Raw genomic sequence first — 24,215 nt, forward strand, 5'->3', positions numbered from 1 at the left:
CTTTGACACCTGTCTGTACCCTGCTGGTAGGAACACAGAGAGAGTTTCAGCTTCTTTCAACAGCTTTATATAAAATGAACTAGGACAGGCCTCCATGTGAGGGCTAAACAAAGTGTGTGTTTTCCCTTCTGCATGCCAAGAAAGATTTTACTTTTTTTTTGTGACAGGTTTTGTACAGTTTTAGAACTAGTTTCTAAAGGTGTTTCTCCAAAAAGCCTCAAGAAATTAATTGTAACAAAATAAACCCAGAAGTCTGAAATCATTCTGGAAGCATACAACTCCTAGTAAGGTATTTGAAAATTATGTTACTTTTTTTTTCCTTCCTTTTAGACAAATGCTCTTCTGTAGAGTGACCCTTGGAAAATCCTTTCTTCAGTTCAGCACAATGAAAATGGCTCATGCCCCTCCGGGGCACCATTCTGTTATTGGCAGGCCAAGCGTGAATGGACTCGCATACGCTGAATATGTTATCTATAGAGGAGAACAGGTATGTGGGTTAGCAAGGACTGGTTTTCTGGAAGGACAGAGCTTAGAGCTGGAGAGATGTGACTGGCTTCCATACAGAGTCTGCTGTGATAACCTGGTTGATCAGACACATTTTTTGTTTTGTTTTGTTTAAATGTAGAAATAAACGGTGAACTGCTTCAAGCCAGCAAATGCTATTCCTATCCACTGAGCTGCTCTGATTTAAACCATGCAGAATTGCCTAATTCCCCCTGTGCAGCATTGCTAGAGTCTGTTAAGAGTTGTTGTTTCTCTCAGTGGGCATTGTTTCTTCCCTCGCATTTTACTGACATTACTGCAGTAACAAGGACACATGCATTTCTGGTGCTCTCGTACATGTTGAGGATTCTGGGCTTTTTACCTGTAGATTCCCCACAGTGACAGTGTAACTGTCTGCCAGAGACTACCCTTAAATGGCAGCTGAAGCAGCACAGCAATCTTTAGGAGCTGATTTTTAATCTGAGTAACTCAGCTAGACCCTTACTCTAGAAAAGTGGTTTGCTTACTATGCTGGATGGCTCCAAGATTATAAAGTAAGTCCATGATGGAAGGAAGGAACCTTGGGGAGGCCACCTAGGCCAGCCTCTTGTTCACACTGAATTCAGACCAGATTGCTGAGGACTTTCTTTGACCAGGCAGGTCTTGAAGGCCTCAGAGAATGATGCTTCACAGTCTCTTTCAGCAGCTTGCTCCTTCGTTTAATTATCCCCAGAGTAAAAGATACATTCTTGGCATCCAATAGGAAATTCCTCTGTTTTTATTAATTTCATTCTCCTGCTGTGCAGCTCAGAAAAAGAGTCTGGCTCTGTTTTTTCGATAGCCTTCCATACATAATGGACAATTGCTACGAGGTTCCACAAAGCCTTCTGTTTTCTGAACTGAACAAGCCCTTCTCCCTCAGCCTCTTCCCGTTTATCCTGTGTTCTCTCCCCCAGTTCTTAGTGGCCCTTTGCTGAACTTGGCTTCAGCTTGTTGGCATCATTCTTGTATTTGAGGACCCCAAAGTTGTATGTGGTTGTCTAGATGCGGTCGAGTGAGTATTGAATAAACGGCAGTCATTGCTGTCCTCAGTTAACTGCACTGCTGGTGATGTACCACAGGATGCTGGTAGCCTTTATTGCTGCTGGGAATGCTTGATTCTGCTGTAGCTTGCCATCACCCAGGGACCCCCAGCACCTTGGCAGCGGAGCTGCTTCCTGTCCTGCAGTGTTACAAGGAATTCAGCCCAGGTGCATTTGCTCTTGCTGGATTTCATTAGGCTTCTTTTAGCCCAGCCTCCTCTGATCTGTCTGGGTTCCCCTGCCCTCCAGCAACTTTAGCTTTGTTCTGGGACGAAACCTCCTACCTGTCCTCAGGAAAACACTGGGTTATGTGCTTTGGGTGTGCCAAGTTATTTTACTGCCAGTAAAAGCATTATTTGCAGATCACATGGCAAGTCAGTGAGCATTTTAGGGTCAGGCTACACTGGTCATCTGAGGGGTTTTTTTTAATAACTGGCTGATCTGTGGGATTAGCTAACAAGGAGGGTAACTCTGAATTCCTGTTGTGCACACAATTTCTGGCAGTGTCTGCATGGAATGAACATCTTTCTTTCTAGTAGTTGTTAACGAAGGTATTCATTATATCGAACGGTTTCTAATTAGTGCTGGATAAGTTTGAAATCTGCTTTTTCTTTTGCATTCTGTGAACACAGATCTGATTCTTGCACTGTCCTTTCTGGTCACTGTTGAGTGAAATCCAAAATGTAAACTTGCTAAGCATACCCTTGCATAAAGCAATGTGTTTTTTTTTTCTTGACTTACTTTCAGGCATACCCAGAATATCTCATTACATACCAGATTGTGAAACCAGAAGCTCCCTCACAGACAGCAACAGCAGCAGAGCAAAAGACCTAGTAGCTACAGAGCAGTGAAGAAGGATGTGACTTTAATCTTGGACTGGATGGACATGTGTTTCAGAAAATCAGTATCATATAAAATTCTTAACAACCTGGAAATAAGCTGTATGTCTTTTATAAAGCATTGCTGTCTTCATGAATATGATATGAGTAACTCTTGCATACTCAACTGCTACTGTTCCTTTTGAGGGAAGTTTACAAGGGACTGCCTTTTAATAACATATCTCAGGCTCCTAGTGTCTGCAGTTAACATGTAAAATAATGTTGTTTTGATCTAGACTTCAGGAACATTATTGTGCAAACAGAAATCTTTCAGTGCCATCTCACATGCTAAAATTTCAGACACTACTATTCTAGTTATTTTATTCGCAAATAAATTGCATTAAGCCCATAATTTCCTTTTCAGCATACACCATGCATTTAATGTTTTCAAGAGATCTTAGCCAACTATTTATTTTCCTTTTGTATTCTGAAGTTGAGCCAGAACCTTCTTAAAGAATTTTGCACAAAGTCGAGTTGACTAAAATCATTAACAATGCAACATTAATTTCATCTGAGAAGGGGCTAGGTCCAGTTCTTCAATATAGGGGTTTTTTGCACACCTCTGAGCAAAGGGTAATATGAGTGAGCGTAACTTTAGAGTGGAAACAAATTGCATCAGTTTGCTGCTTTGTCTGTGTGAGTTTTCTGGGGGAAGCCCTAGGAGGTGTTCACAAGGGTAAAACCAGGTCCTGTGCTTGGAAGAACTTAAAAAAGCAGGTTGATGCCCTCTGCTGGCATCTCTAAAAGAACATTTTTATAAAGCTCCTATTAAGTACATGCAGTTTGTGAAACGTTCTCCGGTTACAGTGGCATATGGTTTTGCTGGGAGGTAGCAGGTGAAAAGTCAGAAGATTGCACACACGAGGGCATATCTGGTTCATGTCCCTCTGTAATACAAGACCCAGTAAACGGGTTTCAGACTGGTAAGGGAGAGTGTGTTATAGCAGTTTCATGTCACATCTTTGTGTGTGGCATCACAGTTGAAGAGCTTAAGGGATTTACAAAAATAATACTATTTTTTTAAAATATCAATTCAACATTTTGATGAGAATGAACTTTTAAAACATCAGTTGGCCAATGGATTTGTTTGCAGGTATACCAGAGAACAAAGTTAGGATTTATTCACTCTACTCCCCTTCCCTGCAAGTTCCCAGTTTTATTTCAGTGGGTAGGAGAATGGCACACTATGGCACAACATCAAACAATTTCACAAGTCCCCCTCATGGAGGATTTGTGGGTTTTTTACAGCTTCAGAGAAAGTTGAAAATCGAACCATGGTGATTTTTTACAGCAAATGGTTGTAGTTGGTATTAACCAATACCAGGAGATATGCTCCAGTGCTGAGCATGTAATGACTGGAGAAAAAAAGATGTGGAAAAAAAAATAATGTTCCTTTCAACACAACATGCTGTACATTTCCCTGTCAATCAGCACTATTTAGTGTCTGATGATGCAGTTCATGCGTTCAGATTTTATCCCCCTTAAAGCAAGGAAATGACAGAATAGTGTGCTTTTAGTATATAAAATTATATGTGCTCCCCACAAAAGTGGGATTTTGCTGACATCTTTGGATAAAACAAACTTAAACCTGAAGAGCTTTTCACTTTCAGCATTAAGACACAACATTTTCATTTGTAACATTAAGACACTAATGTTGAAGCACGTTATCCTCACAGAGGAATTTCACCCACTGTAAAATCAGTCATTTGATGCAATCTGGCTACCTGCACATCATCTGTTTTGTAAAGAAAACCTTAGAAATAGCAATACTGCAACAGATCTTGAACGTCGGGTTTTATTTTTCTTGAGCTGGCAGTGGATATATGGTTCTTGCTTCATTTTGTGACCTGATTAAATATGTAGCTTCAAAGTCCAAGCCAGCCTCTAGCCTAGTTGTCCTTTTAATCAAATCTCATTGATAAAATTGGGTGCTTGTATTTTGGCTACTTGTTTAATAGTGTTAGGATTGCAAAGATCAACACTAGGCTTTGAAACTTTGTATTCATCATTTAAGTTTGGCGTTTGTTTTTAGCTTAGTTAATAACAGAGCGGGGGGATGTGCCTATCTACACTAGGGTTTCAAATAGCAGTGAGAGTGAGTGTTGCTCACCATCCCCAGTTAGACATAGTTTTAAATGGTAAAACAGTTGTGCTGCTTAGGTGAGCAAAATGGTTAATGTGGGTGTGGAAGTTAAAAAGTTTTACATCTTTCAAAAACAAGAACAAACCTAAAACCAAAATCCCCACCGAGCCCACACCAGATTCTGTTCTTGCTTGTTGTTTCCTGTGTGCTGATTGAACTCATGGCTAGTCTGGATTTCTTCTGCAGCCTTGAACTTCTAGAAGATAAAAAAGATTGTCCGGTATCTTTGAACTGCCAGTGTTAACGTATCTGATGTTCTGTGCAGAGTAAAGGTGCTGTGTGAGGAAATCATTTTGCAGTGGTTTTTGTCTCGTGATGGTGTGATCTTGTATCCATTTGTGGCCAGACACAGAGGAATACCCAGGCCTGATGATGATGATGCATCTGTGTGTTGTAGAAACCTGTGCAGGAGTGGCGTCTGCCTCTCCTGGTGTATGTTGTTGTAGCTCCTCTTACAGTTTAAAACCAAGTGAGGATCTGCCCATCAATATTAAAGTTACCCATGAAAAGCTGGTTGTGGTTTTGGTGGTAGAGCTGCATTTGGCAGGTTGTTAACGGTACAGATGATGCTGCTTTAGCTGGGGGAGTTAACTTGATGCCTCTGAATTCTGGAGAACGGGACCTCAAAAAATAGCACACCCCCGTAACCAGGCAGCTGCTGCCTACTGAGAAATGACGCTTTTCAACATCCTGCGAAGAGCAGTCTCCTGATAATGGGATGCCCCTTTGCAGCATTGGGTCACCAATGGAAGCACAGTAGGAGCTGAGGATGCAACACACTGGGCTGAGCTGCCTCAGGTTCAGAGCCTCTCACTGGCTCCAGAAAGAGCTATTCCCACTGGGACACAACGTGGTGTCTGCTGGGGAAAGGGACAGTTGCCTGTCAGGCCTGTTGATTTTTGTCCATGTCCCTTTGAGGCAGCATTTTGAAACGTCTGCGCAGTTTGCGACATGACCTTCATAGGCAAAACAAAAAGAAACTTTACCATGTAGCAAAGAAGGGAGGGTTCTGCTCTCCATTGCGGAAATTGTTTCCATGGGACAGATGAATTAGGTACCTGGTGCAGAGTGACATTGCAGTCTGAATGCTGTCAACAAAACTTCTGTTAGGATAAAAAGTAGAGTATAGTACCTTAATAAGGTATGTCTTACTGTCTCATCCTTGTTTTTATCTGCCAATCCGTTTTGATCCCAGCTCCATGGAGACTGTTACAAACCTCTTGTACTACTTCCACCATTTTGCAGTCACTATTGGTCTGTAGTCCAAGGAACAAGCAATGTGGTTTTTCTAACCTCTGTTTTGAACGTTGGCATGTGATGCGATAGTATCCTACCGCATTATGCAGCAGGAATTTATTTTGCCTGCAAACTTTTGTACTTTGCTTGTTTATAACAAAGCAAAATTCTGTACTGAAGCAAAAGGAAAGCCCTGCAAAATGTTCTGCACTGCTGGCTTTGGTGGGCAGCAGGCACAGAGGAGGCATGTGGTCAGAGTAGCTCCTGAAGGAGGGTGCTTCCTTACCTCTGGAAACCAGCTGATCTGACAGCTTGTTGTAGGTGAGAGATGTCTGTTCCCTGTGAATGTGTGAAGTGCTGAGGGATGCTAACATTTTGTGCCACTGTGTGGCCTGTGGGAACTGCTTTGGACGGTGGCAGATCTTGTCAAAAATAGTCCTGCATCCCTGCAGTGAAGTCTGAGCTCCTACACAGTGCATGCACGACCTAGAATTTTCATATGGGACTGTTAACAGAAATTACCTAAAACGGATTTTTTTCAAAAGATGGGTAAAAGGAAGAGTCCAACCCCAAAGCAGATTATTTTGAACATTGCTAATGATTCTCAGAAGCTGAAGGTCAGGAAATGTGTGGAATTATTTTTAGTGGGATTTCTCCCTTTCCATGCCGCTTTGCCACAGAAAATCTAGCACAGAAATCTAAAAGGAGATGCATCTAACGCATACTTCAGTCACTTTAAGCTATGCTGCAGTGCTGCTGGGGGAGGCATGGGAAAGTGCAGATTCAGTTCTAGCCTCAGGTAGGGGGTGCCTTGTGAACCTCCATAGACTTGGATCCATGGATGATCAGAGGTGGTGGCTTCGGCACAGTCCAGGGCATGCTCTCCTGATCAGTCAGAGGGCAGCAGGACACATGCAGAGATGGAATGGCAGTGTTCCCACTTTGGGAGACAGCATATGCACATTAAAATTTCTGAAGCAACGTGGAAGAGCCCATGAATCAGTAGGGAACACGAGAAGCAGACGCATTTCCCATTACACTAACACACATGCCTGTCAGGTTCTATTGTCCGACTGGTTTTGATCGATCTATTTCTGTCTTACTGAACCTGTTGGTGGCAAGTTTTAGTGATGGTTACATTAATTAGTAATGTAGATGGTTAAGAGTCTCTGTATTACAAGGTGATTTTGACAATTTCTTAACATCTGTAGAACTTGCTTCAGCTTTGGAAATTGAAATGGGGATTTTTTTCTGTGCCAGTCCCATGAGCTTGTGCATCTTCACTCCTGATTGCTTTCTCTGCCAACCCAGATGGCAAGGTACCTGGGGTTTGACTTTTTAGACTTTTTTTTGTGTAACTTGTTTTCATAACTAGCCCTGTATGTTTCCTCTCTTGGTTGCCAATTACCTGGAGCTGGAATACCATTTATTTATTTCTTCCTTTACCCTCTCTCTCTCAAAGATGATGATGGGCAGGTTCTCAGCCTACCTACACGGTGGACTTTAGGTAACATCTCTGTAACAACCAAGTTTGATCTATAAATGTGCTTGGCTAAATGTCTGATCTGCAATACTTGTAATAGTTTAAAATTCAATAAATACATTTTTAACAGTAGCTCTGTGAAAGGGAGAGTGTTTGCACAACCTGCTCTTCCGTCTTGGTCTTAGGACAAACCTGCTGCAGCCACAACTGTTGAAAACAGGTTTCTTTTTATTTTCTCCAAACAATCTGTTTTCTCCCTCCCTCAGGCAATAAATAAAAAGTTAATTTCTAAAAATAAAAAATTAAAGGAACAAAACCATACATATGTACATCAGCCACACAGGCATCTTGTGTGTTGGATTGGACTGGGGGGAAGGAGAGAGGTAGGGTGGGAAATAAGGTTCCGGGTATGTCCATGATGAGGCCTTTTCTAGGCTTGGATGAAAAGCTGCAGCAGCATCACGCAGATGACCTCTTTGGGCCAGCCTCTCCTCCACCCGACTGCTGCTTTCTTCCATTACAGCCCCCCCCACATCCCATCCTGCTCCTTCTGGAAGAGCAACAGCCCTGGGCTGGTGGAGAGAAAACTTGAACAGAGTACTCAAAAGCAGCCTGGACTGCTGCCCCCACCCCTTCTTTCTCTTAAGCCACAGGAGGTTGGACCTAAGCTTTGCAGGAACCACGGGGGCAAGAAAAAGGGGATTTAGGATGGCATCTCCCCAGCCAGAGATTGCTCTCCCCCCCCCCCCCCCCCCCCCCCCCCCCCCGCCCCGGAATGGGCTCAGCTGGTCACTTGGCAGGTACCTCCCAGCTCCTGTGTCACCTCCCCAGGCAGTGGCAGGGTGAGGCTGAGTGCAGGCAGCCCTGTGCAGTGTCCTGCTTGCCCCGAGGCCCTGCCTGCAGCTCTGCTGGTGGCCCCCATAACTGGGCTCAGGCAAGCAGCACTCACCCCACACCCTCCCCGTGGGGAAGGCTGCTGCACAATGAACCCAGGGCATGCTCCCTTTTCAACCCAGGTGAGCTAGAGGCAGAAATACAGGGAGAAGGGGAGGTGTATCTTGCGGGTTTTTTTAAAAAACACGACAATAATACAGGAATGGAAAGAGATGAAGACCAGGCACTTGAGGAAACCCAGTATACTATTATTTTTTTTCTCCCCCAAAGAGCCTGGACAGTGTCAGGGTTTGTGGCTTTTACAACTTTCATGCTTTCAAAACATAAAATTAAAAAGCAAAAAACCCAAGATGAGGTAAGAAATTTCTCTACGAAAAAGATGTTGAGTCCAGGGTGAATGGCAGTGTCCGGCACTATTGCTTAACTTACCGGGGCTCCGTGCCTGCCTGCTCCCTCCACACCTGGCACTAGCTGCCTGGCTGGCCCCAGCCCCTGAGCTAACAGCTGGGCGACGTGGTGATGGGGCTGTGCAGGTATGGGAGGCTGCTGGGGGTGGCATGGACACCAACCGAGACTGGGAAGCTGAAGACGAACTGGGAGGTGGGGGTGGAGGTGGCCTTGCCCCTTTCCCGCAGTGTCCCCGAGGGGCTGACAGCTTCCACTGCGTAGGAGGTGGCCAACACCTGCGACTCGAACTGCAGCAGCTGCCCCATGAAGCTGAAGTTAGGGGAGATGATGCTCCGGCGCTGCTTGACAAACTCAAAGGCCTCCTCCAGCTTGACACGCTTCTTCATCATCAGGTAAGCCAAGCAGATGGTGGCTGAGCGGGAGATCCCAGCCTGGCAGTGGACTAGGACCCGGCCACAACACTCCTTCACAGAGTCTGGAGGGCAACAGGGGATGAGATGTGAGACCGGCACCCTTCCAGCAAAGGCTGACCCCTCACCAAACCCACTGGTGGGGACTGACCTCCCTCCCACCAGTGCAACAAACAGCCCCGGCCCCTGTGGGACCCCATCCCCTCTGAGTCAAAGGCTCTGGGTCTTTGAGGGGGGAAGCTTCCCCCCACCTAGTGAAACATGCAGGGACGCAGCTCCCTGCTCAGGCACTCACCAATGTACTCAATTGCCTCCATGAACCAGGAGCTGATGTCAGCTTTGTGGTTATCCTCCACGGGGATACACTTGTACTGGTAGTGCCCCTCAAAGTGGTTGGGGCAGTCTGAGGAGACGTTCAGCAGGGCTGTGATGCCCAGCGCATCAAGCATGTCCCGCCGGGCAGCGTGGTAGGCACTGCCAAGGTAGAGGAAGGGGAGGATTTCCACAGGGCCACCCTGTTCCAGAGAAAAAGAACAGATATGGGGGTGACCAGGGGACAGCAGTAGGCAGGACACAAATACAGATGGCTCGGATGCCCTGAGCAGTGCAGGAACCTGGCAGCTGATCCAGGGCCCTCAAAAGAGGGAGCAGAGGCTGCCTTTTGGAGCTGTTCAACCCATCTCAGCAGTCAGTCCGTCCCCCCCCCTGCATCCCATGCAGGAACAGGCAGGTGTAGTTAACAGGATTTGGGCTTGTCTGCTCCCCAGGGAGCGCAGAGACCCTGGGACCAGGAGGACCACCGTGCTCTCCCACAAGAGGAAAGGAAGCAGGGCTCTGGCTCTGCAGTCCTCAGCCAGGGGACAGCGGAAAGACTCCAGCAGGAGCAGGTTGCAATGCTGGAAGAAGCGGTCAAAAAAAACAGCTGAGCACTGGGCTTCTAGATGTACCTGGTCATGAAGGGGGGTCCCACAGGAACTGCAGCCCAAATCCAGGGGCTCGGCGCTGGTGGGGGGCGACACGTTGCTCAGGGACTTGGTTTTTGCACAGAATTCAGGGTACTCCGAGGAGAAGCGCTCGTAACCTCCTGCAAGAGGAGAGGCACAAAGCGTTATGCCAGGCTACCTATAGCTGGAGCTGACGCATCTCACTGTGCCCTTCGCCACTAGATGATGCTACAGTGATGAAGAGTGGTCTCCTGCCCCAGGACGAGCAACCAGGCTCCTGGTAGCAAGAGGGGAGATCCTTGAGCTCCCACCACTCCCTTGGAGCAAACCCCCTGTAACGCTCTTGGCTGCCCAAAGTCTCTGGTCCAGGGTTTAGTCCCCTACGCGCTGTCAGCCAAAACCCTGGACCGAGGGCAAGGTTGCTCTCTAAGATGACGGAGAAAGGATTTGTTGCCAGCATCCTTCGACTTTAACAGGAAAAGCTGCTCCCAGGCCAAAGACCGTTTGGTTCCCAGCCTCCTCACACATCATCCTGCCACAAAGCCCAGGGTGGTCTCCCACTCTCCCAGCCTGACCCCCCAACCCAGAGCTCCCAAAACAACAGGGCAGGGAAGCCCTGGCACTGGCCAGGTACAGTGAAGCTAATCCCACAGCAAAGCTGCTCTCCAGAGAGAGGTGTCCACTGCTTCTCAAGGACATGGGTCTCAGCTGCACGTGGAGGTGAGTGGCTTGCTCCTCTGACCTGCTGCCAGGAGGACAAGCCAAGGTGACCTCAGGTCTTTCTAGTGGCAGGCAAAAGAAAAGCAAACCCCATCAACTTCCCAGACAGGGAAACCGAGGTGTTGGCTGCACATAAACACTTCTGGTGAGATTTCCTTCTCTCATTCACATCAAATCAACAAACCCGACGTCCTTGTAGAGTCTGACCTTGAACCTTAAAACCAACAGAAATCGGGTTTTTTACTACCACCACAGGAATCTAGGTAGACCAAGCCCTGACTCCAGGAGTTATCCTGGAAGACTCGCCCCAGCTGCACAACCTGTGTCTGCAGATTTGGCTGTGCCAGAGCACACACAGCAGGACACCTATTCCTCATCCAGCCTTAGCTCTGAGGCTGCCCTGAACAATGCTAGATGTTCAAAAGACCAGTGGATGCCATCACCTCCAGCAAAGCAGCTCAGGAAACCATAGGCAGCTAGAGACCAATATTGCCAGCATCTCAGGCATCCTTTATGGTCTCCTTCTCCTACGCAAGGAAGGGCTCTAACACCTCAATGCAGAAGCGTGCACACACATCGCTAGATTTGCACTGTCCCTCCCACGTGAGCAGGACAGTTTGCAGAGGCTGTGGTTTCCAGGGCCTGACATCCCTTTGCGTCCTACCGGTTTGATCTGGAAGAGCACCCAAAACAAAGTGCCTGTTAGACATCTTCAGGAGGTCTGATCCCAAAATCCCTGGACCTACCACATCCCGCCCTGGTGGCCATCCTGAGAGGGAGAAGCTGCCCGGGGTGATGCACAGAAACGGGCTCGCTCCTTGGCAAAGCGGATCAACCCTTTCAAACGGTCAAAGTCATTTCTCTTCAGTGTATCCCGTCAGATCTAACGCCTGCTCAGCCCAGCACCACATCCAGCACCTCCATCCGGCGCTGTGCGGCTCCTGGCTGTGCGCGCAGGGCCTGGCACGGGAGCCAGCCTGGGCAGGAGACATCGCCAAGCGGCGCCCAGCCGAACCATTTCGCCGGGAACCTGGCAGCAGCCCCATCTGCACAAAACAGAGCCAGGTCTTCCATCGTGACCTGCAGCCATTACATTTGCACTTGGACACGCACAGTGCTGGGTTAGCAGGGCTCTTGTGGAATCTGAGCGAGCCGAACCATTTGAGTAGCTCTGTGGTAAAGCGAGGAAAAAGTCTCCAGTGCCAAGACCGTGTCCGCAGGAGCCCATTCCTTAGAAGTAAGGGACTGGAAACCCCCAACAACCTCCCACGAGAGCCACAGGGGCACCAGAAGCCCTCAGCTGCTGATAAAGGCCACCCCTGCAGCACAGCTGCGTTTTCTGCCACATCCGCAGCTCCCGGCACCGCAACGGCTCATGGCAAAGGACCCGATTGCACGTTCCCGAGCGAGCCCTCACTGTGCGGGTGCTCCCACAGCGCAGCATCATATCGCATCTATCGCATCCTCGGAGCGGCTCCCGCTGTTTTTACTGTAGCTAGTACAACAGGAGTGCTAGCTCCTCCATCTATCAAGCCCCTTAATGGATTTGCTACTCTGCATAAGCATCCTCGCCCCTGCTGTAAGTAAACCAAGGAATAAATTAACTCTCGGGCTGTATAAAAAAAAAAAAAAAAAAAAAAGGAAGAGCCCACAGAGCGCATCCAGGAGCCCCAGCCGAGCATCCCGCCGCCCTAAATCACCTCCCGGCCCTTCCCAGGCCCAGCCGCCCGCAGCGCCTCTTTTAACACCCGCCGACGGCTGAGCGGGGCGGCCGAGCCGGGGCTGCCGCGACAGCGGCACCGGGGCACCACAGGGGTCCCGCCCGCCGCACCGGGGCACCCGCCTGACAGCGGCTAAGGGGTCCCGAGCGAGCCGTCGCCGCCGCGGGGCGGGGGGTGACCACGGGCGCAGAGCGGGGGTCCCTGCCCCGCTGCCCCCCGGCTTCGCGCCGCCAGGTGTCCCGGCCGGGCCCGGGGCACAGGGGCGGCCCCCCCGCCCCCCGCCCAGCCTCGGCGCTGCCGGCCGCCCCAGGACCCCCGCCCCGGGACACAGCCCCGCCGCCGGCTCCCAGCTGCTGCCCGGGCGGCCGGGAGGGGCGCAGCGGGGCCGGGGACGCAGCGGGGCCAGACCGCAGCCCCGGGCGGGGGCGCCCGCCGCCGGGAGCCCCGGGGGGTGAGGGGGTTGCTGCCCGCGGCCACGTCCCGCCCGCTCCTCCCCCCCGGCGGTACCTGCCAGGAGGCGGATGTCGGCTCGCGCCGTGTCGCGGCGGAGCGCGCGCACCACCAGCGCCACGGTGCTGTCGTCGCGCAGGGCCTCGGCGCGCGGGCTGCGCTCGTCGTACACCACCACGGCGGCGTAGAGCCCGGCGCGCAGCCGCGCCCGCACCTCGCCCTCGGCCGGCAGGATCTGCTCCAGGCTGACGGCGCCCTTAGCCCGCCGCCGCACGATCGTGTTGCAGCGCACGTTGAGCGCCCCGCGGATGTGGCCGGCGCTGTGCGCCAGGAAGGGGCGGCAGTCCAGCACCAGGCAGCGCCCGGGGCCGCCGGCCTCGTCGCGGCACACCAGGCGCCGCAGCGCGCTGCCCTCCATCTCCCGCAGCCCCTCGGTGGCCACCATGGCGGGGGCGGGCGGGGGAGAGGAGAAGGAGGAGGCGGCCGGGCCGGACCCCGGTGCCGGTACCGATCGCGCACCCCCGCGCGCGCCGCGGCGCCTTTACTACCCGGCGGCGGCCGGCGCGTGCCCCCGCCCCCCGCCCCGCCCCGCCCATTCATCCCGCGCCGCGGCCGCATGAATGGACGGAAGGCGGCGGGCGGGCGCGGGCGACGTCACCGCCTCCATTCACAAAAAATCCGGCCTGGCCGCCGGCCGGCCATGTTCGCAGCGTCTCGTGAATGGGGCGGCGGGCGGGCGGGCGGCGCCTCGGCCTCCCCCCCTCCCCCCGGCGCCGTGTCACCCCCGCCGCGCGGGCACCGGCATACACACAGCCGGCCGCTGCGGGGCACACACCCGTACGCGGTCGAGCGCACCCCTGCCCCCCATCCCCCACCCCCCACCGGGCACGCGCACGTGCACGCGCTCCTCCCCCTCCTTTGTCCCTGAGCGCCCGCTCGGGCCGGGAGCGGGGCCGGGAGCGGGGCGTACCGAGGGCTCCGCGGGGTCCCTCCGGGGGCCCGGCCGCCGCCGCCGCCACGTTCTCCCCGTCGGTGAGTGACAGCTCGTTGGCCGCAGAGCCTTACAAACGCCACAGCCCCCTGCCAGGGAAGCAGCCCCCTGGGAGGCTCCTCGGTTTGGTTCCTCACGTGGAGGAAGGCTTTTTCGGCTAAAAGCCGAAGGAGCAAATTCACACTGTCCTGAAGTGACCCCGAGAGGGTTTCCCCATAACCACCACCCAAACACCAGGCCGCCATTTCCCCCAGAAGTCCCCTTTTCGACTGCTCTCCAACTAAAGCAATGCCACAAACCCGGGTGCCAGCAGGTGTGCTCAGGGCAGGGCAGCTCCTGCAAATGGGCGATGCCCGGCCCCGGGTGACTCTGCTTCAGGGGCCTCAGGGTGCTCAGCCACCCCACTGGAGACCCAGATATGGTGGCAGTAAGCTTAAGGGCTCAGTGGTCACCCAAGCCCACCTGCCCCAGCTACTGCTTTCCACAACAGATTTGATGAGAATTAGAAAGCGCAGCTTTGTCCTGAGACCTCTGCGGTTTCCCCCAAGCACGCGGAAAGAGGCAGGCCAGCCTCACGCAAGGAAGCAAAAGCACATCCCTGCCTTCTGCAGAGCAGTTGTGTGGCCACATTTACAGACATTTTCCTTGCAGACAAAGCGAGCTTTTACACAAGGTGAAACAAATGCAATGGACAGCTCTGAAAAACCTTTCTGTTGGAAATTTTCCTTTCCTCTTCTGTCTTATACCACACACTTAAGCCCAGGAGAAGTTTTGGGTGGAACTGAAGCCAACGCGAGGTGCAAAGGGGGTGCAGGGACTGCCAGGGGTTGCAGTTGCCTGTCCTCCCCTCCCCTGCGTGCCTGGCAGCCGTTTGTTTGGGTAAGGCAGGGTGACACCTTGCTGTGGCGTTTGTTTGGGTAAGGCAGGGTGACACCTTGCTGTGCCTGCCTGCCACGTCCAAAGCCTACAGCTGGTGACACTCCTGTGTCCTGCCGCTGCCTCTCCCCTGCACTCTGCTCTCTGGCCACTGCTGGGTTCTTCCCTCTGTCTTCGTCAGCCTGATCTTTGCATCACTGGCTTTTGTCTGTGGTGCCAACCCTTTGCCAGCCAAGCTGAATCAGGTTAGCTATCGGGGTAACGCAGCTGCCATTTGTGTAACACACAAACGTATTTGTGCCTATTGCCTAACATAACAGGGACAGAAGGCTGATTTTCTCCTGTTCCAAACTACATCAGACACAAGGAAAGAAGAAAACCTATTTCTACTTGAAGTAAAGCAGATGCTGGCTGGCCAGAAACATGCCAGGGACATGCTTTCTTCCTTTGCAGAATCCTGCCAGACACCAAAAACCTCAAACAGAGAATCTGCTGTCAAGCTAATTTAAAATTATGCTCTCATAGCAGCACACCTTGAACTCAAGTTGGAGCATCAAAAACATCTTAGGAAGTTTTACTCAAGACCTGATGCCAAAATAAGCCATTTTCTTTGCTCTTCTTGGGCAGGAGGTATTGGCCGCTACCAAGTGATGAGCTAGCCTGCCGTCTTCAATGCTTTCTGCATTATTCACTCCAGGGTTTACACTAAAACTGGATGACCAAGGGCACAGATTATATATTCTTGGAGGCAGGGCCTAACATCCTAATTTTTCCCTTTCAGGTCCAAACCGGCCTGAGGTGGAAGAGTGAGGCAACATTGTCATGGGTGCAGGAGCGGGGATTTGGGCTGCTGTCCCTGGATGTTTGCATGAGCATTGACGGAGGACATTATTTGAGGATGGAGCATGGATGGATGTGCATATACATGCATCTGACAGAGATTTCCAAGTGTTTCCACTGCCTGAACCCTCCTCTCCATGCTGTGCATCCCTTCCTGCAATCTGTGTGAAGGTGGCAGGTTCTTGGATCTTTTTTCCTGGAAAATAAACTGCACCCAGCCAGGCTGCTGGAAATGCCATTGCGCACCCACACCAGCCATTCTCACGGCTGTGATCCCGGCTGGTCACTTCTGGAGCCGATGCTGTGGTGAGGATGGTGGCTCACAGACAGCTGGCAGTGGGGAAATTGAATCCGAAGGTGAGAGTGCCCAAACCAGTCCAAGTAAATGCTGCCCAGCCAGGATCCACCACTGGAGGAGAAGAGGGATGTCCCTCACTGCAGTGAGCTTAAAAGTTAAATTTGTCTGTGGAGGTGCTATGGCGGGACAAGCGAGAGCCACCTGAAATGGTGGCAGAAGCCACAAGCCAAAAGAAGCAACGCAATTACTTGGGGTGGTGGAGCAGGGGCTGCAGAAAGGACTGGGGAAAGGGAGAGGGATGGGAGAAGGCCATACGGCTTCATGGCCTGACTTTGCAACCTGGAGAAACATGAAATCTAATATTCCTGTCAAACGGCATCCGTATGGCACAGACTGAAGTATACCCTGCTGGAAAACAAACAGCCAAAGGAAAAGGGAGAGAGAGCAAGAGACATTCCTTTCCTTCCCAACAGAGTCAAAGGATCGTCTTTTACAGGGCCCTGGCCAGAAGAGGCAATAGTTGAATGAGGCTGGAGGGAAATGAATTGTCAAAGAAGGCACATATTTGGATGATTAAATGTCAATATGTACCTTGAATTAAGGAAAAGGAATTTACGCCTCATCTCACTGTGGCAACAAAAACCAAATTAGAGCCCGGCTGTAAATTTGCTTCCGATAGATACCGATTTGTTTGCCTATCTACAGGCTTTTCCTGCCCAAAGAAATGCAGATGCCCGAGTCCCCCTGGGTGGGCAAATGGCTGCCGTGGGCAGCTGGTACACTGCTGAGCTCAGCGAGCCCTCTGGGCTCCTCCAGGCTTTCCTGGCTCTGCTCTCCCCGGCTCCTGGCCCTGGCGTGCACATGTGGGGTCCTGGCGTGCTGCGTCACGCCACGGGTCTCAACTACCTGGCAGATGTGCCTGCCTCTGTGCCACCTGTGCTGGAACACGGGCCAGGGTTTGATACGCTGGAGCTCTCCCAAAAGCTTGATTCCCTCCATCCTCCTGGTCAGCCAGCTGTACGGCTGCAGATGGACAAAGCACAGACCTGTACCCCCGCTGCTCTCAGCACGTGGCAGGGGTTGCAGTGTAAGGATGCTGCCACCTTCCCCCAGCAGTTAGCTGAAGGGTTGAGTGATTTGCCCTGGCATGCGCAGGAAGCCTTTGGCAGAAATGAAAGGCAGAATCAAGGTCTTAACAACTTGCAAGTCTGCCCTTAGCCACAAAACCTGGCCTTCCTGGAGTACCGCAGGGTCGTTGCTCCTGTCCTCATGCAGCACCTTACAGTTCTGCTTTCATGGCATCTCTCTCACAGCTTTCCAGGCTGGGGAAAAGCATCCTCTTGTCCATGAAGGGCAGCGCGGCAGTGAAAGAGTTAACAGATTCATGTTAATAAATTCAGGCTCTCTTTTCCTCTAGGGCATATTTGCATATTAATGCAGGGGAATTGTAACGAACCTGTCTAGGGAGGCTAAAGGGAAAATTATGCAAGGTTGGCTGAGAAGGTGGAGGAGGGGAAAATGTTCATTTCCAGTGTCTTCTAACCCCTCAGCTGCAAAAGCACGTGAGCACCCTGAGCCCCAGGGCAGTGCATGGCCAAGCCTGGGACACCCTGGGAGAGAAGGGAGTACCTGAGTGCAGGTAGCTATTCAGAGACCCACCTGCATCCCTCCTGCGCTGGCTTCTCACGGCTAAGCTTCACATTGCCCCAGACATTATGTTAATCCCGGGGCCACAACAGTGGATTTCAGCAAGCATGTCCCAGATCATTGCCCTGTCCTCCCAGAAATTCAGATGAAATGTCGCTCTTGGTGGCCTGTCAGCAGAGCAGTTCATCCATAACTCACCTGCAGCAGAGGATCTCTCAGGGCTTTTCAGCAGCCCTTGTGTTTGGTGCAGGGGGCAATGGAGCCAGGGAAGGAGACTTGACCCAGGCTGGGCTGAAGGACCTCCCTTTCCCATCCCTACTCCTTCACACCAGGCTGCAAGTAACTGCAGCACATGCTTGAACCCTGCCAGAACCTTTGTTGCCTCAAACCCCAGCAGCCCCACAGGCTAGCCCCAAAGCCTCTGGCAGCTCATGAAAGATGCCAGGAGCTTTGCCAGGTCTGCTTTCTCTGCTATCTGCTGAGACCTCAGTTTATAAACCCCACTCCAGTGGACTGCCCTACAGATTTTATCTCCAGAGGGACAAATAATATGTTGCTTTTGCCCTGCAACAGCAGATAGAGCGAGGGTTTATAGACATGGGGAAATCAGGTATAAATCACTAGATAGGAGACTAGTTACTGGCCCCTGATGTGATCTAGATTAGGAGATGGGAAAACCAGCCTTTATCCCTGAAAGCAAAGCAGCCCTTCTTCAGAACAGCAATGGGGCACTCCACCGACCTCAAGAGCTGCAGCTGTTTTGTGCTCATGCAAATGTCATCGGGGCAGGACCCACTCAAATTAGCAGGATGCAAAGTGGCCCGGCCATTTTCTGCTGCAGGTTTGGTTTCCTCTCTCTCTCATGCCCCTGCCTTCTGCCACTGCCTCATCTCTGCCTGTGAAAGTCAATGTGGCTCAAACTACACTGGGAGAGAAATGTGAGGTCTGATCCAGGATGGTCAGTGATCAGGATTTTAGTAAGATCTATGGCTTCTGCTAGGTGGTTAGCTCAGGCAGTTAATTAGGGCTGGCCGTGTGGGGAGGGGTGTTCTGCAACAGGCCTAAATGCCACCTGTGGAAACAGAGAGGGTCTCTCTCCAAAATTCCCGGGGCTGTTTCTTTTTGACCGGGCTGGTTTTCGGGGGGAAGTGTGAGAGGACAAACGGCAGGGTTTGGAGGTCAGCTGCTGGTGGCATTCCGAGGACTATATGGTGGGTAAGGGCCCACGGATCTGATGCATCTCTCCAGCTCTGAAGGACTTAAGAGCCCAGTGGCCCTATATATGTGGCAGGCTTGCCCCTCGATATCACCAGGACCGGAGACTAGCCCTGACATGGGGCCCAGCAGGTGCAAAACCACTCTGGCTGTCCCATAGGCAGAGCATCTTCCAGCACGTGTGTCCAGCTTGAGTGGTGGCCAGCTGAATGCAAGGTCATTGCCAAATGCTTCTACAGCCTTGGCAGACGAGGGCAAGCCACACTGGTAAGCTGCTTCCTGACATAAGAGTCTATGTGAGCTGTCCTTGACATTATGTTATTTTTGATACAACTGTGGTGCTGTGCTGGCTGCCAGATCCCATCACTACCTTGTATCCTTCACTCTTCTGCCTTCTTCAGAAGCCCAGAAACTTTCCCCACTCCGGGTGTCAGGACACACACGGTCTCTGATCATGTTATTACAACCACGGATTATAAAGCAGATGTGTAAGTGAGGCGGATAAAACAAACACATGGGACCCTTAATCCCCAAATTTCAAGTGCCATGGGGATTAGATTAATATCTTTGGCTGCAGGATTTGGGGATGCAGCAGAGACAGAGAAGTGAATCTGTGGAGGCAAGCTGATTGCCTCCTCTCCATTTGCTGTAAGACAGACTCAGGGTAAGGGTTCTGCTTTGGAAACTAGATTGAAGGCAGTAAGGGATGTGGCATTTTAACCTTTAACATAACATGTGACGTTTTGCCTCTAACACACGCTGGGTCCTACATGGTTGTGAAGCCAGAGACCACCCCTGGAAGCTCTCAAGCCCCAGTGCTGTATTTAATTGCAGGCATGCAGATCCTAGCAGCTGCTGCCTTTGGGGACATTGCTGTTTGCAAGTTGAAAGAGAAATGCCTCACTTGAATTTCCCAGTGTTTGGTTAAGCATCCGGCTTCAGTGATAGGATTGAAGCTGAGCTTTGAATGACGTTTTTTGCTTGGAAGAAAGGGCTGGGGAAGAGGCATTTCTCCCTTGGGCTTAAGATCATAAATAAGGCAGTGTTATATAAGTGTGACTATAACCTATTTATACATCGTGTCAGACTCATACAATCAGGCTATGAATGACAAATCTCCCACTAATTTCTATGAATATAACAGTGGTACCTATCTGAATTTTGAAACAGCAGTGGAAATGCGTGCTGTTCTGTGTCAGCAGCAACTGGGACTCCCCTCCAGATTATACTGAGGGAGGGGTGGCTTGTGTCTGGCACTTCTTATACAGCCACAGTGGGTGCAGTTGGCTTCAGGGATCTCCCTTGCACCTATTCCTGATCCCAAGGCCCAAACGGCAGGGAGCAGAGGAAGGGAAACCTCCCACCTTTCCTGCGATGAGCCTGGGCTCTTGTCCCTCAAGCAGTGGGCCAGGTGGGAGCTGGCTCTTTCTACAGGACTGTGCCCTGTTATGAGGCATGGAGGTGCTGACAGGTGTCAGGGCAAGGGAACCGAAAGTGTCAGCTAGCAGGGTCAAACCAGCATCAGGAGCACCAGCTCACATGGACTGTTAACCAGGGGAACGCTGTGCTGCAGGACCCTGTCTGTGCTCAGAGTTTACAGGGTTTCCAAACCAAAATGTTAAATTCCTGGAATCAAAGCTCATCAGGGGTTACTAAACACAAGGAGTTTGGTGAATCAGAAATGTCCAGAGGCTAGAAGTGTAGCTGGGAACCTTTACGGCATACACTTGCCCTGCTTCTGTATATCTGTCCCCACCATTGGTGCTGCTGAGCAGTGCGGTCTGAACCAGAATGCAGACCCTAGCTGTGTGGGTCTGACTTGGCTGGCGTGGCCTGATGCCTGCCTGGGATCAAGACAATGGTAACTGTATATAAAAGAAATCAAATGAAGATTCAAACCCAGAAACTACCTCTGAGGCACAGAGAAGCAGTCATCATAACTGTGACAAGATAAAACCCCAAATCGGGTTCAAGTTTAAAGCCCGGCTTTTTGCTTCTCCATCGCCTCCCAGTCTGAGCTCTGCCTTGGGCACTGTCTCATTGCAACTGGCAAACACTTGCACATCTCTGCTTCTCCCAGGGTGCCTCTCACGGCCCCTGTGCCGGCAGCCATGGGCCCCAGAGACCTGAGCATCACAGCCGTCTGCGCAAGGCTGCCGCAAGAAGAAAAACTCTGAAATCCCTGTGGTGCTCCGTTGTGCCTCCAGCTAGTCTTCCTTCCCTGCTTCCCAGATGATCTCAGCTCCTGCTGCGGCCTGATCACACAAATCCATCAGGGTTATGTGGCCCTGCTGTCCCCCGCCAGAGATGAAGGAGACGTGGGGTCAAGTGTGGATGGCCCAGGGGGTCAGAAGTGATGGCAGCCGCGGTGGTGTTCTCCTAGACACCCCCAGCAGAGCCCTGTGACTGATTCACCTCATGTCCTGGTGCATCAGGCGTTGACTCACACCCAAGATGCGTCAGACGGTTGTGTTGGTGAAGGGTTCCTGGGCGCTGCCCCAAGCGCCCCCCCTGCGCCCTGACGCTGGGCCACCTTTCAGGGGGGAGGCGGAGGGGAGACCTTTGCTGGCAAATGGCCTGTGTCTCTGCAGGAACGTGAAACGAGGCTGGACAACTGTCCCAGCCCCCTGCAGTTTGCTTCTTAGTGATTCCTGACGCCAGTGCGAGGTCTCTTGCACAAAAAAAAAAGATCCAGTCTGAGAAAGGCCTGATTCTGCTGCCTTTGCAGCCATGACAAGGCGCTTGGTAACTGCAGCAGGGACAGAGGGAAGCAGCAGAGACCTCAGACTTTCAGGCTGCTGCCAAACAGATGCTCGGGCAGCTGAAATCAACCTCTGCAGAGGCTGGCTTGCAGACGGGTAGGCTCATACCACAGCCTGGCTGGCAGGAGTTCATGCCCTTGAAAATCTCTCCCAGGAGCTCACACTTTCTGCACTCCGCTTTGCCCAATGAGTTTGTTCATTAAAGGGAAAAGAAAACCCCTAACAGAACAGGAAACACTTCCAAAGATTCCTTGATGTACAGGCCAGCCAAAGCCCACCACGGATCCGATGGCTCTCAAAGCAGCAACCCCCAAACTGGAGGGCTTAACTTCACAAGTGGTGTCAAGCTCCAGCAGTGCTGGCTCAGCAGAAATCAGGAAAAAAACCAGTAAACAGTAGAACAGCGGGAACAACAGAAAAAGTAAAACTATGTGCTATTTGGATGCTTTTAGTAGACATCCCAGCCAGTCCAACAGCACTGGGAGCACTCAGAGGATGTTTGTACTCCAACCATAATACAGAGATGGAAAAGGTCCAGCCAGATCAATGACCTGGCTGCAAGTGCAACTAACCTGCTTCGGGCACCTTGGAAACAGCATGAACCTGGGGCGAGTGAGCCAGTGCTTCCCAGGTGACTCTTCCCGTCTCCTGCAATGTGCCTGGGGGACTTCCTGAGCCAGCGCTGGGATTTGTGCCCCTAATAACCTCTGAGAGATTTTTGCTCCATGAATAGGCCCAGGTGGTTTTTGAACTCATGCAAATGTTCAGCATCTACAGCATCCTGCAGCAAGGAGTTCCACTGCTTCATTATGCCAGAGCCACTTCCTTGGGCTTGCTTTGAACCTGCCACCTCCTTGTTTCACTGCTCCTCTCCGTGTCTGTCCTGGAAGAGGTGGTCATCTCAAACCAATCTCCCTCCAGCTATGGGAGCAGAAGAAATGGCATCTTACTTGCTGCTTTATTTGGGGACCTAACAGTGTTGCCCTGAATTAACTAATAAGAGAAGGGTGTAATTCTGCCCAACTAATTCAGGAAAACATTGCCCTTCTCACAGCTCATTTGCTTTGTCACACAAAGGATGTGTAGATAAGTTTCTACTCAGCATTTGTAGGCTGCTCTTCACCATCAAAACTCACTAAGTAATTTTGTCAGGACATCATCTTCTGAGGATGATCGTCCTCAGCACCATGCTCTTCTCAGGGGGGTGAAAACAATTAATGAAAGTCTTTCTATGAGGTGAGGGCTCCCCAGGTTACTGGCTATTCAGGCCCTGTGGTTCTGGGTTCTGAGCTCCAGCTCAGTGAGCTCATGGAGTGTAACGTGGTTAGCAGAGAGGAAGCTGTGTTTTCGCAGAGTTTGGCGTGACATGGGAGCTCACACACATTCGTGCTGGTCTGCGCTGCCAGCACACGCTCACCAGTGGCTGACCATAAAGGGAGAAGTGGTCAAACAACCAGCTCTGAAGGCAAAGAGGAATGAACAGTCTCCACAAGCTTTGCATAGGAGGCAAAATGTATGGGTGGGACATGTCACGCACGCACACAAATAGGTATGTCAGATCAGGGGGTTGCTCTTGCCTGTTTTCAGTATCTCTGGCTGTAAGCCCCCAGTACACAGCTCCAGTGACAAAGCCATCTGTTTTGCCATGACAGCTGGCAGCTAGCAGAGGCCAGCATGAATAGTCCGCCTTCTTTGCAGCCAGCGTACCGCCAAACTTGCTAAGAAAAGCAATTTCAGCCATGCCAGATGAAAGCCACCTGCAGCCCCGGTCAGAGGCACAGGACGTGTGGGCACCACAGCACCGGACGCCGCATCCCTCTTGTGCTCCAAGGGGAGGTCCCTGGTGACATCTCTTTTCACCTCTGCATTTTAGCAAGGAGAAGCTATGGTAGGCCTGTTCTCTCTGGGTGGACTTTCCCCGGTTTTGATCTTTGGGTTGTTGTTTTCTTTTTTATTTTCTTTTGAAAAATGAAGCATTTCCCCTTCTCTCTCTTTCAGTATCCATGGTGTGACCATTACTCAGTGGCTGAGGGAGAGCATGGTGAGTAACAGTGCTGGGCATGAGGAAAGACTGACATAGGAAAATGCAGCGAGGAGGAAGGGGCGCAGACGGTGCAGCCCCGCAGGCTCTCAAAAGGGCAGAGCAACGATGACAAAGTGCACAAAAGAGGAAGCAGAAGAAAAAAAATGCAGAACTGTCAGTTGGGCATCCCCTGGGGAAGGTGTGCAAGTCCAAGTCCCCAGAGTGCGTTATCCAGCAATGTGTGGCCAGCTGGTGGCTGGGGCCCTCCCAACCTGCCTGCTCCAGCCCTTCTGTGCCAGCTCTGGGAGTCTTTTCGGGAGGCACTGCCCTTGCTAGTACCACAAACCTGAGCCCCATATGCCTAGCGCTGATCCCACGCAGTGCTGCAAGGGGGGGAGGGGCTGTCATAGCCACATTGTTCCCCTGGGTATGGCCACCTCCTTCCCGATATTTGCTAGGCTTCTCCATGCAGAGAAGGGACCTGGCACCCCTTCTGGGAAAGTCAGCGCCAGCTGCTGCCTTGCATCCTACAACTTCTCAGCATCCGTGGGGCTCTCCTGAATAGAGGACTGGTGGATCTGACCTGAGTGTGAACGCACCTCTCAGAGAAGTTAATCTGAACTACAATTCCAAATGCTGCCTTAAAAAGATGGCCAGACACTATTTAACAGAAGTAGCCTTGAGACTATCCCAATACAAAGAGGGGCTCAC

At 51.4% G+C, this 24,215-nt stretch overlaps 2 protein-coding genes across 3 annotated transcripts in view; one reads left to right on the forward strand and one right to left on the reverse strand.

Annotated features, from left to right (window-relative positions):
* The window catches only part of TNKS (tankyrase), a 141,183-nt gene extending 133,746 nt beyond the window's left edge, over positions 1–7,437 (forward strand). For both annotated transcript variants that reach the window (XM_037378948.1, XM_037378956.1), the window contains exons 26-27: positions 331–487; positions 2,313–7,437. In XM_037378948.1, the coding sequence (XP_037234845.1) occupies positions 331–487; positions 2,313–2,399 (244 nt within the window). In that variant the 3' untranslated portion in view covers positions 2,400–7,437. The remainder of the gene's footprint in view (positions 1–330; positions 488–2,312) is intronic.
* Positions 7,438–8,377: 940 nt separating this feature from the next.
* Positions 8,378–13,397, reverse strand: DUSP4 (dual specificity phosphatase 4). The gene is made up of 4 exons (XM_037378975.1): positions 12,910–13,397; positions 9,965–10,101; positions 9,313–9,532; positions 8,378–9,082 (listed from the first exon to the last, which is right to left on the reverse strand). The coding sequence occupies exons 1-4, from the start codon at positions 13,295–13,297 to the stop codon at positions 8,697–8,699; spliced, it is 1,131 nt and encodes a 376-aa protein (XP_037234872.1). The 5' UTR covers positions 13,298–13,397; the 3' UTR covers positions 8,378–8,696.
* Between the last annotated feature and the right edge of the window lie 10,818 nt (positions 13,398–24,215).

Source organism: Falco rusticolus, chromosome 1, assembly GCF_015220075.1.
Source record: "Falco rusticolus isolate bFalRus1 chromosome 1, bFalRus1.pri, whole genome shotgun sequence".
NCBI lineage: Eukaryota > Metazoa > Chordata > Aves > Falconiformes > Falconidae > Falco > Falco rusticolus.